The sequence below is a fragment of the Dasypus novemcinctus genome, chromosome 5, assembly GCF_030445035.2.
Source record: "Dasypus novemcinctus isolate mDasNov1 chromosome 5, mDasNov1.1.hap2, whole genome shotgun sequence".
NCBI classification, from domain to species: domain Eukaryota; kingdom Metazoa; phylum Chordata; class Mammalia; order Cingulata; family Dasypodidae; genus Dasypus; species Dasypus novemcinctus.
In genome coordinates, this window is record NC_080677.1 from 98,548,676 (window position 1) to 98,565,840 (window position 17,165).

Consider the following 17,165-nt stretch of genomic DNA (forward strand, 5'->3'; position numbering starts at 1 on the left):
AATTCTAATAATTCAACCCTTAGTCTCATTCTTTTATTTCTTTTCTTTTATTATAAGATTCCAGAAATTGGTATGTTCTTCAAAATTATATATGCAGTCTACCTATAAATCAGCCAGATTAAATCTTTTGTTAACTATTAGGTCAATTAACAAAATCAGTCAAAGAAGTGATTTGTCCAATTTGCTGAATTATTCAAACTTTTTTTTTCATTAAGACTTTTCCCTAAAATGAAATTACAGTATATCTATTGTATTAATGTTCTTAATTTATAATTTCTTCTTCCAAAGACTGAATGTGGTTCAGAAATAATGTTGTTTGTGCTTATGTGTGTGTGTGTGTTTAACTGTTGTCATATGGTTATACTGAGACCTGGTCCTCAGAACTAGAATAGAACATCCATATGGACAGTAGTATCTATTGCCATGAATCTGTAAGCACATCTTCATGTCCATCAAAGAAAAAAAATTGTTTTGGATTTATTGAAGCACAAAGTCCAAGATATAATGTGAGATGAGGCTGGAAAGGAAGACAAGGAGAAGATCGTGAAATGCCTTGTTATCATATTAGGAGCTTGGACTTGACTCTCGAGGTGATGAGAAATGTTTAAAAATTGTAGGCGGACTGTCAGATCTGAATTTAGAAAAATAATTGTGATAGCTGTGTAAAAGTAAAGGAAGATGTAACAGTTAATAGGAAATTCTACCATCTTTAAATTTAGTTTTATAGCTACCTGAATTCTGTTTTCATTGCTATGTTGTATATTTAAAGAAAATGCAAGGGTTCTTCCACTCTACTGATTTCTATAGAATTTTCTGTTTATCTTTGTTGGAATTTTGTTGACTATTGAAAAGTATTTACAAACGAAATTCTTGTTGCTATTTCTTTGAAAAACATTTGCCCAGTTTCTTTTGCAAATTTGTTTATTCCAAATATTTACACTGAACATAATTTAGCAGAGGCTAGTGTATATGCCTGTAAGGCTATTTTTCATTTTTCTTGCCAAGATACTTTAAAAAAAAAAATTGGCTACCAAATAGAAAGACTTTTTAAAAAATGGTTTAAAATCAACAGGCTTAAGCACAGTATAGGATTTCCTTCTTATACTTTATGGTGCTTTCCCTGGCTAAGGTGGCCTGGGAAGGGAAAGGTTTCAGGATACCCTCATGGTTTCTTTGTTAAAAAATTGGAGTTCACATTCTTTTTTCCACCCTACTGCCCATAAGCTGTTATATCGATTAAGTGGCATTTTAATGATACTCCCCATTAAGAATTTTTCTCATTGCTTGTTCCCTGCTGTTACTAGCCCACACGGAGACATTGCTCCTGTTTACACAGTTGCCTGATATATGCCATAAATGCCATAGAAATGTTAGCAATCCACTGGAGAGACATTTTTCCATCTTATGCATCTTTAACCTTTCAGGAACTGAGCAAAAATTATCATCTGCATAACACCAACTGAAGTCAACAGCTGTTAAATAAGGCAAATTCTACAAAATTTGCCAAATAGAAAATCCAGCTGAAGTCACAAACCAAATATGACCAGAGAGCTGAATCAAAAGCCAGCAGTGATCACTAAAGTTTGTTCAAAAGAATGATAAAAAAAATTACCTAATCATATATGATTTAAAATAGTTGATCCATTTCACAGTTGTATTTTCTTGGTCGTTGTTTTGTTTTATTTTATAGATAAAGACACAGTATGTCATCTCAAGCAGATCTTCACTCATCCACATTTGGAACTAAATCCTGAATTTAACCCGAAGATCAAAGATTATTACTCTGAAGTCCCATTTGATGTGGTTACAGTGACAATTGGAGCAGAGACTTCTAAGTGTCAGTGCAAAGTGCACCTGCATGAGCGGGCAGGGCCAAGGTATGGGGATGCCAACTGGGGCTAAATTGAGTCATCATGGTGGGAAGCAGACATTTGATGCAAGCTTTAGAAGTGGTTCAGAAAAGCCGAAATCCTGCCTCTTCCCAGGTGTCATGTGGTTAAAGAGAACACAGTTCTCTACTGAATCAATTAGTAATCTTTGTAACTAATCTTTGTTAAAATGTGTAAAAAGAGAGGATCTTATTATATGAAATATTAAAGAGAATCTTTTAAGGGAAATTTTGTTTATTGTTTTCATGTTTTTAGATTTTGAAGAGTTAATCTTATAATCCTTCTGAGCAGGACTGTCTTTCTATCCCAACCTAACTCCTCAAGTTTTCAGATATTCAGGGGTGGATTACTTAGTAAACAGGATCGTGACAAATTTGTGGACATAGTGACACTTTCCTAGTCCCACTGAGATTTTTTTTCTATTGACTCTTTTGGGAGTCACCAGTTCTGTTATTTTAATTTTGAACACAAGATAAAATTTATTACATTTCGTATCGTTGGCAAGGAAGAGACTCATGCTTCCATGTTATGGGGAAAGAAATGCACTCTGCCTCCCTGAAGTTGGGTGAGTCTAGTACAAAGAGAAGATTCAAGTCAGGCCATCCTGGGTCCCAACCCTGACTCTACCATATGACTTTAGACAATTTGTTTACCAGTTCTTTGCTGTGGTGTCTACTATAAAATAGGGACAGTAATTGTTTTTGTATGGAGTTGTGAGTGTTAAATAATTTATGGCACTGAGAGATGGTGAATAAAAATCACTTTATTTCCTTTAGTTGATGGAAGACTTGACTTACTTTGACGTGACTCAGTATAGCAAAGCACTGGGAAACAGAGATATAGTTCTTTTTAAAATAGGTTGAGTTTCTTATGAAACTTACCTGTTTTCTATGCAAATAGAAGGCAGTTTTAAAATGTTGAATGAACCAGTTTTGACTGAATAAATGTCTTCCCATTCAAAATGCCTCTCACTCTCTCTCTCTCTCTCCACTCATCCCTTCTTACTCCAGCTTTGCCAATTGCCCTCTAGGCTTAGGAATGAACAAAATCTCAGTGCTTGTTGTGGATGAATCTCCAGCACAGGGTGAGTCCCTGATTATGTACAGACTCACTGTCTACAGAGAAGAACGTCCAAGTCTGCCCTTGTTTGAGGACTTCACAGCATGTGGCTTTGTGCAGGTAAGTGAATTTTACATTTCCACTTGGGTTGCTTGAGTTGACTTGGGAATGATCTGTTAGCCCAGGTGAAAAATGCTGAGTGAAAATTATTTTTAAAAATCATGCTTTTAAATCCAAACTGTGGTCTCATTTCAAAAACAGAAGAGTCCCAGCCAGGTATCTGAAGCACATCATTGTGAGTGGTTTTCTTTTTAGTCTGGTGACTATTCCCTGCACTTACTGTGTTCAGTAGATTTACTGTGGTTTGTATTTAAAGAAATGTCTGAGTATTCACAATCAGTTATGAAATTGGTTTCACATTTTCCCTTTAAATTGTGCTGTTTTGCTTGGATTTATCCCTGGATCTACTTTTGAAATTTTAAACTAGATTCAGTGAAATGAGAGGAAAATATGAAATTATTTCACTGAAGGGATAACAGTTGAATGAAATTAAATTTGCATGGGGAGGATATATTTCTCATTCACTTGTCATAACCTAATCATTCTTACAGACTATAGTTTCTCTTAGCAACACATACAATTTTGTAGCCCTGTTGATTTTGGAAGATGGCAAATATTACCAAAGTCTTAGTCTTGTTTGGTGGTTCTCTCCTCTCTTTGTGCCTTTTAAAAAATTCTATGTATACCTTCTACACTTCCTGAAGTCAAATATCCTTACTACAGGTAATTCCGGGGAAGGAGTAATTGGTGCTCTGTCATAAATATCAATCCACTAAGAAAGTATAATTATAAATATGTCATGTCAAAGGGTCTAATGTATTACTGGGGGTCTTTGAAGTAGAGAGTGTTAGAAAAGGGAGATACGGCAAACTGGACCTCAGTGAGTAGTATATGGATACCATATTTAATTAAATTGAGTGGCCAGATATGATATTCTTTCCCTGCCTCTACCACTGTTTCATTTATTCCCAAAAGATAAATGCTATTTTGTAAGAGGACCCATACTGAGAGGTTTGTGTTTTTTTTTTCAAGAAAACCTATTTCTCTACCTTATGATGAACTACCACTAAATCAAAAGGAATTTAACATTGGTCTAAAATTTGTCTAAAACAGAACAGAAGCATTATCTGGAAAGATATAGATAAGTGCACTGAAAAAAAGTAGAATAGGGATTAATGGTCGAATAAGTTTATTGAAACAATGGATTTAAAAAGTTAATATATCTCTTTATTATCGGACTTCTCCAAACTTTCATCTACTAATTTCAATGGTGGTCTTTCCAAAGGAATGTGTAGTTTGCAGCATTTAAAAACTCTTTGACCCTCTTTTAATAGAGTAGCTATTAACGTTTCTTATGTGGGACACAATCGAAGAACACTGGGCTAGACTATGGAAAAGATTTCAAAATATAGTTCTCTTGGTTGTCAACTTTTCCAGTTTCTTTCTGCAGGTTGCTATATCTCTGTCTTTTTTTGCAACTGGGAAACAAGTAATAAAGTCACCCAGAAATATTTGTAAAGGAAGTACCGATAACCTAGAAGAAAGTGTGTTTTTGTGTAAATATGTGGGTATGTTTGTGTGTGCATAATAGTTTCCAACCTAAGTGTTCTCACCTTTGCCTATATAGTTTTGTGGTTTTTCTTTATCCTATACAGTATATTAGATAGGAACTAACTCCTAGAATAAATCCATCTTTGAGGAAAGGATGATGGTTAGTATGAATTTTTTTCCCAGAATATTGATGGTTACAACAGAAATTATTTTTTACTTAAAGAGCACCAAAAATTTCATTTTAATTTTGATTTAATATTTTTCAAGTCTCTATAGGTGATTATATTATTAAGTTGGTCAGTAAGCTCGGTTTTGATATGGAGTAAATAACCAATAAAAGTTAAAAAGAAGAAAATTCCTAATTATGGCATGGAAAAAATGTACTTTTACTTTCAAGGTGCCACCAGGTGGAGTTATACTATTTCATTTTTGCTATGTCTTTTGAAACACAATTGTGCTAGCCACAATTATTTGCACAGTTGTATATTTTGGTTCACCTCTAAACTTAAATATCAGGAGACTCACTCATTCTTCTAATTGCAAAACCCATTTTGTGAGTATTCATAGTTTAATTTGAGTTTGTTTGTTTCTATTTCAAAGTGTCCATGTAAATGTAAATCCTTCTGGCAAATCTTTTACACCAGCATATATTTCTGGTATATCTGTTTCTTCCTTGGTCTCAAGTGGAGCGACCTTTGCCCGGCTGATCCTAATAATATTCATTGTCTAGGAAGGTGTTGGGAATGATGGCATGATGGGACATGGTTGAGGTGGGATCTGCAGGGTTTGCCATTTCTCTCCATTTTATCACTACCTTTGCTTTCCTATGTCATACCTTTGTTCAGTTCTCATTACTTGTTGATTCAAATACTAAAATACTAAATAATTTCCTACTTAGCTTCCCCATGTCTGCCTTACCTCTTCCAGTTCAGTTTTGCCAGTTTGATCTTCATCACCCTCTGGCAGAGCTCCTGTCATGGACTTTCTCTGCCAAAAATGTTCCAAGCTTCCCCAGTATCCATCTTTCACTTCTCCTCATGTTGGCCAATGCATTTTCCCAGCCTCACATCCCATAATTTCTCAGAGTGTGTTTTATGCTCCAGCTAAACTGCCTGTTCACTGTTTCCCAGAAGTGCTTCCATCTATGCTCTCTCTCTCCCTGGAAAACACTCCAGAATCCAAAAGTGGGATTCCAGTGTAGAAGTTTCTACCCAAATTATATAAAGGAGTAATCTAAAAGCCAAAACGGACCAAAGAAATATAATAAGATCACTTCTTATGTGTCAGGCTCTGTCTTAAGTAGTTTATACTTAAAATCTCTTTAATTCTTATAGCAGTCTTATGGATTAAATTCTAATATTGGTCCCAGGTTTCAGATGAGAAAGCCTAACAGAGAGGTTGAAAAAAAAAATGCCCAAGCTCACAATGACAGTGAGTGGCAGGGCTTAGATTCAAATCCAAGTTTGCCTGTGTTATATTACCAGACCCAGGAGATATACAATCATCAGCTGGACATCTATTTGGCAAGAAGCAGATGGGAAATTGTACTACATGACTTTTTAAGTTTCTCTGATGTTAATAAAATGGGTGGTATTCCTATTGACATTGCAAATTCCTTTGATGAAAATATTGAGGGAGTTCCGGCTGGATTAGTAGGAGGTACTGCGGCCTGCCACATGCCAAGAGTGGGAGTGGCGCCCCAGCTCTTTGCCCCACACAGGCTGCCTTCATTCAAGGGGTGCAGACCTGCAGGCCCTGGTCTCCTCCATCTACCATCAGACTGGATTTTACAGACTGTGGCAGGTTTCCAGACCCCGGAAGCCTGCCATTCCCTGTCTGTCTGCTTTTGGTTGCCTAGTCAAGTGCATCGCAGGCCCAGCTGACATGGGCAGTAACCCTCTTGAGACCAAAGAGAGGGAGCAGGTGCTACCACCCTCCAGAATGGTGTGGGCAGCACGGCCTGCTTGCAGGAGAACCCACCCTGAGGAAGACAATCAAGGAAAATCCCCTTCACAAAACTCAGGAGTCCTTAGGTAGGACCAGTAGAGGCAAAAGGCAACAGAGGACACTGGCAGCCAGACGGCTGGGTAGATCCTAAGTGTCTTGGTGCCCTCTGGTGTTTTGCAAGGGTATGCAGCATCCATGATCTAGGAAGAAACAGAATGTCAAGAAAACTCAGAAAATTATGATGCTGAAATGGAAAGAAACTGCAAAAAAGAGGATAGCCCAATGGCCAAGAAGCACATAGAGAGATACTCAGCTTCTTACCATTACCCACCCACTGCAATGGAAAAACTGAAATACTGACAATAACCAGTGTTGATGAGGACGTGGAGCAACTGAATCTTTCATATGCTGATGGTGAGTGTGTAAAATGACCACTTTGGAAACTTTAACAGTATCTGGTAAAACTAAACATACCTATATTCTATGACCCAGCATTTCCCTTCCTAGATCCATACCCAAGATAAATGAAATCATATGTGCATCAAAAGTGTATACAAGAAATCTTCCTAATGGAAACAATTCAAATAGAAAAGGACATAGACAAATTCAGTTCAATACTATTCTAATATTTAAAGATAAATGAACTATTGATACACAGAAACATGGATGACTCTCCAACATTATACTGAGTAAAGAAAGTCAGACACAAGAAGACATACTGTATTTTACGGACATGAAGTTCAAGAGCAGTCAAAACTAATTTCAGTGCCATAAATCTGAATAGTGGTTGCCTGGAATGTGTGAGTATCCCCTGGGAAAGAGCATGAGGGAACTTTTTTGGGTAAATTCTCTATGTCTTGATCTGAATGGTGGTTACATATATAAATTGATGGTGTATAAATATACAGAAATGTAATGAACTGTGTACTTAAGATTTGTGTGATTTGCAATATATGGAATATGAATAAAGTATTAGTAGAAAAATATGTATTATCTTTTAAGGCATGCTTTCCTTTTCAAATATTATATTGATCAGAAATAAGCTATTTACTATGCAATTATCTTATACAGTAGAGTGCATTAGGATTTTTAAAATTATGTAATATGGAGAAAAATATTAGAAAATCCCTATAGGATATATCCTACAGATAATTGAAGAAAAGGATTTCAGTCATTTAAAAGACAACTTTCCAGAAGGTCTTCATTTAAAGTTTATGTGGAGTCCCACATTAGTACTATATTTTATAACATGGAATAGTGTCTAATAAGTGCTGATTCTATGGAGCTTTTCTTTTGTAATCTACTAAACAAGTGAATTTATAGATGTGGCATTACTTTACATATGGATTACTTTAGACACTTAACGAGGCACAAGCGGCCTCATGAATTATCAATAGCAGTGGCAGCATTTTCTCACCATAGGCTCCAGTTAAAATTCTAATCCAGAAAACTTCCCCTTATTTCTTTTTTATGTTTAATTTCACAAGGGTTTTTAAATTTCACTGTAAGGTGATACCATTGATGACAGTGATAATACAAAGAAATAGAGAACGATACAACTTCTAATTTCCTGTCAATTCTCAGATATTTGAGAATTTCCAGATTAAGCTAAAAACTTAATGGATATATCATCATAAGATGTACAGACTTTCAGTCTTTCAAAATTGTTCTTTTTCTTTTCTGGTAACAACCATCATACCCTCATTATATACTAAGGGTTGAACTCTAGAGATGAAATACTGTAAATTAAATTAGAGGCTGTTCTAGTTGCATCCCCGGTGCCTATACATATGAAATTAAGCTTCCATAATTTCTCTTTACCTCATTTCTCATTACTGATGATCAACATTTCAGTTCATAGAAAGACTGGCAAGGAAGAAAAAATAAATATAAGGCACACAAGTCAATTAAAAACAATTGCTCTGGTATTTTGTTAAATAATAAGATAATTTAATTAATTTGTTAATAGAAGTTTTTATCATTTATATGATCAACAAACACTGTTAAGTACCTACTTATCCATAATTAACTATTTGAGTTTATGTAAGGCCTGTTTCCAATTATATTGCCAATTGGAATTTGTACATGATTGCCACAGAGGCAACTCTTAAGTTTAGATATTGCCAGTGAGTTGAAAAGGATAATTTACATACTAATATAAAATAAGCAGATTTGGATCAGGGTTTCCCAGCCTCAGCATCATTGATATTTGGAGCTGAACAATTCTTTGTTGTGGCAGCTGTCCTGTGTACTGTAAGATGTTTAGCAACATCCCTGACCTCCACTCAATAGATGCCAATAGCATCTCCCCAGCTATAAAAATTTCTCTGAACATTGCCAAATGTCTTCTTAAGGGGCAAAATTGACCCATTTGAGAACCACTCATTTAGATCAATAATAGTTTCTGCTTTTCTACTTTCCTACCTTCATCTAGAACTATGTATGCACTAGATGTATCAAAAGTCTGGAGGCAATCCCTCAATGTTGTGTGTTGAAGAACTATTATCATTTTTAATTCTCATGCTTTAATCATTTCTGCAGTCGTGATACTACTCTGACAGCCCTTTATTCTATTCCTTAATTAGCCAGCTTTTCTGCCTAAATGTAATTGTAATCGGAAATACACATTTAGAAAATATAATTTAAAAATTGTAGAAAGCATGATTCTTAATGAAACATAAAAACTCATAAAATATACCTAGACAGTTATTTCATTTTAATTTACCTATAAATAATATAATATTTTGCTGTTATGAAGAAAGATTTAGAAAGTAATAAACTGTTATTATGGCTGAAATGTATCATGTTTAGGAATTAATAAAGTATATTTATGTTCTGAGGAAATTAAAATACATAATGGGAAATATTTCTTTTACTCTCCCTTTCCAAATCAAATTTTTTGACATATATAACATCCGTAGAAGTTGATTTCTATGGACAATCTATGGCCTCATATACATTGTGTCCCAAAGTCTTGTGCTAGAATAGAGCCATAAATAAAATCTACAGGTCATATAGCAGAAACCTAGGAGACTATGTTTCATGGATCGATTTGCTAGAAACAGCTTTCAATTTTAAATGGATTACAATTTATAAGGGAAAATACTAAGGAAAGAGAATAGCTTTTATTTTAAAAAAATAACTATTCAGCATTTTAGCTACACATTTAAAACTGGTTGTCACTGCTTTATTTTAAAAAATTAAGTAGCTGCCAGGTGCTAAGTTATGCAATGTAGTGACTCCAGTTATTATTTGGAAAGCAGAATAACCCTCTCATTTGTTTTTATTTTTTCTGTGCCCTTCCAATACCACAGAGGATGATTACAAATTTACCAATGTGAAACAGCCTAATGTTTTAACAAATGTCCATAATAAAAGAGCACTTATCAATAATCAAATTTAATAAAACCTTTGCTCATATCCACAGCTGGAATGTTGATTAAATGCCCATGTTAGTGGTTTTTAGTTATCTTGCTTACCTTTGTATATGACAAGAATATGATTTAACTTCAACAATTATCTGTATTATGTCAAAATGCTTTCAACAAACTGTTTATCAAGTACCTCCTCTGCACTTAGTTCTTAGAAATATGCTATGTGCTGTAGGTGTCATACTATAACAGCAGCAGAGGGGATAAGAATAGTGATGCAGCATTTATAGAACTTTTATTATTTGTCAGACATTGTCATAAGCACTTTACTTTCCTGTCCTATTTTGTATTCACCACAACCTATACATAGGTGATTATTTTATCCCCTCCCCCTTTTTTAACATATGAAGAAACAATCTTTGGAAAGGTTAGAAAGCTTATCCAAGGCCACATATATAATTGGCTACAAATGTAGGACTTGTTCATAATTGCCTAAAGAGGAAAACAATCCAAGTGTCCATCAACTGATGAATGGATAAATGAAATGTGTTATACACACACAATGGAATATTCTTTAGCTGCAAAAAGGAATGAAGTTCTGATACATGCAACAAAGTTATGAATCTTGAAGAAAACACGTTGAATGAAATAAGCCAAACATAAAAGGAAAAATACTGTATGATCACACTGATATAAAATAATTGTAATAAATAAACTCATTGAATCTGAATCTAGAACATAAGTTATTTGAGGATAGGATAGAGATGGGGAATAGGAAGGTAAGGCTTAAAATGTACAGAGTTCCTCTTTGGAATGATGGAGATGTTTTCATAATGGATGGTGGTAATGTTAGCACAGCTCTGTGATCATTTTTAACAGCACTGGAATATATATCTGAATAAGGTTAAAAGGGGAGATGTTAGGTTGAAGAATAAATTTTTTTTTTTAATTCCATGGAACTTAACAACATAAGCAGTGAACCCTAAATTAAGTCATGGACTATAGTCCATATAGTACTATATAGTACTATATAGCTTATATACCATATAGTACTATAAAAATGTTCTTTCAATTACAACAACAAATGTATCACACCAATGCAAGGTGATGGTGATAGGGTGGTATATGGGATCCTGTATTATGTGCATACTATGTAAACCCACAACTTCTCTAATTTTTTTTTTTAAAGTGGAATTTGACTATATGCCCTTAACTTTTACTCTGGACAGTGGAATCTAAAATCATCATAGTACATACGACCTAAATTGACCTATTTGGATAACTCTCATTCAGGCAGAATCCAATCAGTTAAAAATTAACTAGAATTTGTTCCCATGATCATGTACAATGACAACTGATTTTCATGGTAATATTCTGGAATCTTCAAAATTCTTGGGTCTTTATAATATTCTTATATACTGATGGGGAAAAATTACATCAGTGTCTTCCCCTATTAAGAAGGTTGTGTAGCTACCTAATGTCTAATATTATGCTAGACACCATATATTTCCTAATGGAAATATAGTTGTCTGACTACATATATTGGCAGGCAATATTTAAATCAGGCTTAGGTATTTTACATAATAGCATTTTACTTAACCAGAATACTTTTATTGCTACTATGTGCTAAAATGTTTTCTATATACAGGCTTTTTAAAATGATATGGTTGATTACACATTAGAGAAATTTCTAGTGAATCATTTTCATTGTGTACCATAACTCACTACCTTATTGCTTCTGTTAAGAACATCCACAATACATTTTTTTAGGAGTTACTGGGGATTGAACCCAGGACCTCATACATGGAAGCAGGAGCTCAACCACTGAGCTACATCTGCTTCCCAGTGAGAACTGGTGTTGGTTTTTTCAGAAGGTATCAGAGATTGAACCTGGGACCTCATACATGGGAGGCAGGTGCTCAACCACTTGTGCTATATCTGCTCACTCACAATTTTATTTTTTTTAACTTTGTTTATATACCCATTCTGGGCATGAGAAGAATGAGTAAAGAAATCAATAATTTGACAATGGAATAAATGTAACAATGTGAAAGAATCTTATCTTCCTACTCTCACTGAATCCTCACAACAAACAGATAAGGTAGAATAGTGTTCTTTATTACTCACAACACCACTTTCCAAGAGGAAACTAAGTCTTTGACAAGTTAAGGAACTTTTTTTTTTTTTTGGTGATATTTCTTAAAGCCATCAGGAATTGGTTTCTCAGGTATAAATTTCCACCTTCAATGATTTATTATGACATCTCTGCCTTTATTGAGCTAGAATTAAATAGATAAACCTAAATGCTGTGATTGACTACCACATTTAGCTTTTAAAAATATTAGAAGAGAATGTTTCTGATGTAAAAAAGTTTGCTCTCCTATAAAGAGGATGGGAGTCAGATTTCCTTCTGTGAAAATTATTTTATCAGAGCAAAGTTTGCATCTTAGCAAAGTATCTCAAGTCCCCTTGCTTACCTCCTGGTAAAAAGGCAGGCTCTGCAGAGCTCATGCCCTTCATTGCTCCTAGGGAAGCATAGACTGAGGTCCCAGCTCGAACTTTAAGTGGCCTTAAGTGAATGTGTCCTACTGTGAGGTATTTAAGCTCCCTAACCCTCTGTTTCCTTAACTTTTAAGAAGAGAAGGGCCTATGCATAGAACTGTTCTGAGGATTCAATTGGATAACAAACTTAAAATTTAAGCACCGGGAAGCGGACTTGGCCCAATGGATAGGATGTCCATCTACCACATGGGAGGTCCATGGTTCAAACCCCGGGCCTCCTTGAACCGTGTGAAGCTGGCCCATGCGCAGTGCTGATGCGCGCAAGGAGTGCCCTGCCACACAGGGGTGTCCCCTGCGTAGGGGAGCCCCACGCGCACGGAGTGTGCCCCGTAAGGAGAGCTGCCCAGTGGGAAAGAAAGTGCAGCCTGCCCAAGAATGGTGCCGCACACACATAGAGAGGTGATGTAGCAAGATGATGCAACAAAAAGAAACACAGATTCCCGTGCTGCTGACAACAACAGAAGCAGACAAAGAAGAACACACAGCAAATGGACACGGAACAGACAGCTGGGGGGGGAGTGGAGGGGAGAGGAGAGAAATTTTTTTAAAAGTTAAAAAAAATTTAAGCACAGATCTATGAATAAGTGCTCAGTCAATATTGAATCAGCATCAATTCATCACCATTATCATTATCAAAACTTATCTTTGTCCTGATGTGCCTCCAGGGTTCACTTACCGGTGTGTAGAGAAGGGGAGAGAATGGGAAGAAAGACAGCAAAAGAGGAAGGAGTCAATAAATTCTAAGGGTGCTGCAATTGTGAAAGAATGGGGACAATAAGAACTGATTGGGAATTAGAAGAAAGGAGAATGAGGTTGTTCCACAGGGCTGTATTCTAATGCTAATGAGCCCAAGGCACTTTTGCATTTGTGGACCCCTTTCTCTATTAAAAAATATATTAAAATTGTATTTTGCTACTCTATTGCTATCAAGATGCACAAACTGCTATTATATATGAAAACCACTTTCTTTGGCCTAAAAGTTAGTTTTTCCTTCTTGTTTTAATATAATTTTAAAAATAATTTTCCATGGGCTCCCACACTTATTAATGCAGTAGGCATTGTACCTACTGTGTCTAAAGGAGAAGTTGACTCTATTCTCCTACTCCACTCTGAAGGACCTATAGCAACCACATCCATTTCATTATCAGTGACCCAGGCTCTAGGCATTCTTTCAAGTCTTTGTTAAGTGCTCTTAACTTAAACACTTAACTTTTTGCAGGTGTTTCAAGTTCTGTGCATGTGGATTGAATGATTCTTTACCAGCATTTTTCAAAACCCCAAGTATTAACTAGGGTAGTAAAATTTTACTTCCATGAGCAATATGCACACCCAGACTTTTTGAATGCAGAGGCCTCCTCTGTGAACAATCAGCATCAACATATATCGAAGGCTTACGGAGCTTTATTTAGCATCCAGTTTTCTTTGATTCATGGTCTATTTTAGCACTTACATAAATTATCCTTCTGAGTTGGTGAAAAAGGGTTCTGTTAAACACTCACCTCATGAGTTAACGTAACTTATGGTCAGATAAGTTACCATTTATATAAGAATTTTGCTTAATACATCTGTTCTCCATGTTTCTCCAAGTCACATCTGCTTCCTTTCTTAAAAGAAGCAAACTTTTACTACTGTTAGCACACCAGAGCCAATACAATGTGGAAGAAAATTGGATCTTCCTGACTTCCGACAACATCCAGAGAAGATTCGCTGAGTGCAAACTCCCACTGCACACCCTCATTTTGTTTGAAGTTTGGGATTTTGTGTTCGAAGAATTAGTCTTCTGATTTCTGAACTTGACAGGGAAATATAAGGAACCTAGAGAGGTTTTTAAATAAAAATATTCACTAGAATAAATGGGTTTCCAGTGTGACTCTTACAGTTATGAGTTGTAGATAATGGCAGTCCTGAAAACACAGTTTAATTTAATAATATCTCATTTGGACTATTTACATTATTCTTATTAGTCAAAACCACTGATGTGTTTTCTTTCAGCAGGCGATAATAACTTGTTTTTGTTCAAAGGAAGGTTGCCTAAAGTCTCAATTAGGTGATGCTGAAAAAATTTCCTCTTGCATTGCCTAACTGTAAGACTTCCTTCAACAGGCATGTGTTGCAGGAACAAGATTGGGGGATGGGGTATTCCTTGCAGATGGTTACCCTGATTGCGGAACTACAAGCTGGCTTGACATATGTTCCCTGAAAGCAGAAACAGGACACTTGCCTGTCTGACATATTTAACTACTTTTGAAAATGTTGTTAATTTGTCTTTTTTTCTTTTTCACCCACACCTTTTGGGGGGGGCAGGACTGATGGGTATAAAACACTGAGCATGACCTTACTCTTCAAAGCAGAACAGGCCTCTCCACCCCAGTGGCTCTCCAATTTTTGAGGACCACGTTCTTTAGCCATGTGCGGCAGACTCTCACTAAATTTTCTGCGTTTTTACCTCCTCCACATCCCTGCTCCACTTTCAACCCCACAAGCTTGAGAATGATCTTTCCAGGATTAATGATTTGGAAAATAAATCCAGGACTGATGATTTAGAAAATAAATATTGCATGTAGGATTCTTGACCTGATAGGTTATCTTAAAATTAAATTCCTGATAGATAAAATTAAGGAATTCAGGTTTCAAACCTTTGAAAACAACAGGGACAGAAATTTTAATGAAGTGAAACAATAAGCTTTGATAAAAATTCTATTTTTGTTGTCTGGGTTGAGTAGCAGCTCACTACTTATGTACTGGAGACCTTGGGGCAAGTTTCTCATCTCATACCTATCAGGTAATTTTAAGGAAAATTTAGATTAATATTCGGAAGAGCTTGAAACAAAGCCTGGATACAGAAAGATCTCAATATACATGTTTTAGATAGATAGATAGATAGATAGATAGATAGATAGATGACAGTTAATAAATAAAATGTCTTTAAGCTAGTATAAGAGGAAATTTTTTAAACATAGGCTTTTTACTTTCTATTGAGGTCTACTTAAACTGTATTGGAGATTTTCAATTGCTTATATTTAAGTTTAGATTTAATCTGATCTGAAGAGCTTTGCGGAAAAGTCTCCTGGTACTAAATTATATAATAGACTTATGTAGTGAATGTGATGAAACAAAAATTCCAGAATTGAGTGTAAAGTTTGTCCTGAAAATGTATTTTAATTCTGATAGTAATATGGTTAATTCTGTATGTCATCTTATTAGACATCTTAATTGAGAGACTAAGAATTAAAGAGTTGTTTAATACAAAGAGAAGAGACATTTCTCTGCCAAAGACATGAGTGTCCTTCACAGAGTGTCCTATTTGGTGGATTCCATTAAGGGTGAAGTGATCAACCATCATTGTGCCAATTTTGTAAGTGAGCAGCCAAGGTCAAAGAAGTTATGTGTTTGTCATCAAGCACTATGTATGACCATAATGTAATTTAATTTTTTAGAAGAGATAATCTCTAAGAGTAGTATCATTTTGAAAGCACTCACTTTGAAACAATAAACATATCATAACAAATAATAAACTAATTTGATAATAAGCTAAATGAGAAAATGAGTCATTTTATAGATTCACATCATAATTTCAACCCAAACTGCTAAACTCTTACCCGCTTTTAAAAATCAGATTTTTTTCTAAATGACTTTGTATTATTTCCCAAATGCTAACACATCTTCAAAGATTATAGATTGTCACTTTTTAGAATATTTAAAACTCATAGGACCTAACATATATTCAGCATTCACCATATGCCAGGTCCTATTCTAACTGCTTTACATTTATCAAATCATTTAACTCTTAGGACAAAACAAATACACCTATAAAGTAAGTGTTCTGATCATTCCTAGTTCTCAGATGGAGAAATGGAAGCACAGGTCACATAGCTAGTAAGTAGCAGAGCTCATTTTTGAACCCCTTAGCCATTATACTTGAAGGCATCTCTAAAATTAGATTGTGGAAATAAGTGTTCAGCAATGCTTTCCAAAAGGTTTTGGTCCTAAAAGTTAGTTTTTAGGTAACTCATTTCTGAACTTGTCGTATATATATTTTTTTTCTATAGAAGAAAATTTAGGTTAGATTACCACGGGCTTGCAAAAATCCACTTAATATTTAATGCCTTTTTTTTTTTAAGATTTATTTATTCATTTCTGTCCCCTTCCCCATCCCCCGCCCCGGTTGTCTGTTCTCTGTGTCTATGTGCTGCGTCTTCTTTGTCCGCTTCTGTTGTCGTCAGCGGCACAGGAATCTGTGTTTCTTCTCCTTGCATCATCTTGTTGTGTCAGCTCTCTGTGTGTGCAGCACCATTCCTGGGCAGGCTGCACTTCCTTCTTGCGCTGGGCGGCTCTCCTTACGGGGCTCACTTCTTGCGCATGGGGCTCCCCTACGCGGGGGTCACCCCTGCGTGGCAGGGCACTCCTTGCATGCATCAGCACTGCGCATGGGCCAGCTGCACACGGGTCAAGGAGGCCCGGGGTTTGAACCGTGGACCTCCCATGCGGTAGAGGGATACCCTAACCATTGGGCCAAGTCCGCTGCCCTTAATGTCATTATAATAGCAGGAGAGTGACATAGATGAGGGCAAGTATGCCAAGTAGCCTTGCAACAATTACTGGGGCAGGGGAAGACTTGAATGACCAAAGCTGTTACAGGGAAAGACCCTGATAGAGGAAGTTGTCAACAGGTGGACACCTAGCTGTAAGATTGAGCAGGAGCTCTGTGGGCAGCAGTGGTCTGCAT

At 35.9% G+C, this 17,165-nt stretch overlaps 1 protein-coding gene across 13 annotated transcripts in view; it reads left to right on the forward strand.

Annotated features, from left to right (window-relative positions):
• CPED1 (cadherin like and PC-esterase domain containing 1) overlaps positions 1–17,165 on the forward strand; it is a 290,477-nt gene that overhangs the window by 151,598 nt on the left and 121,714 nt on the right. For all 13 annotated transcript variants that reach the window (XM_058297272.2, XM_058297280.1, XM_058297277.2 and 10 more), the window contains 2 exons: positions 1,691–1,877; positions 2,900–3,068. In XM_058297272.2, the coding sequence (XP_058153255.1) occupies positions 1,691–1,877; positions 2,900–3,068 (356 nt within the window). The remainder of the gene's footprint in view (positions 1–1,690; positions 1,878–2,899; positions 3,069–17,165) is intronic.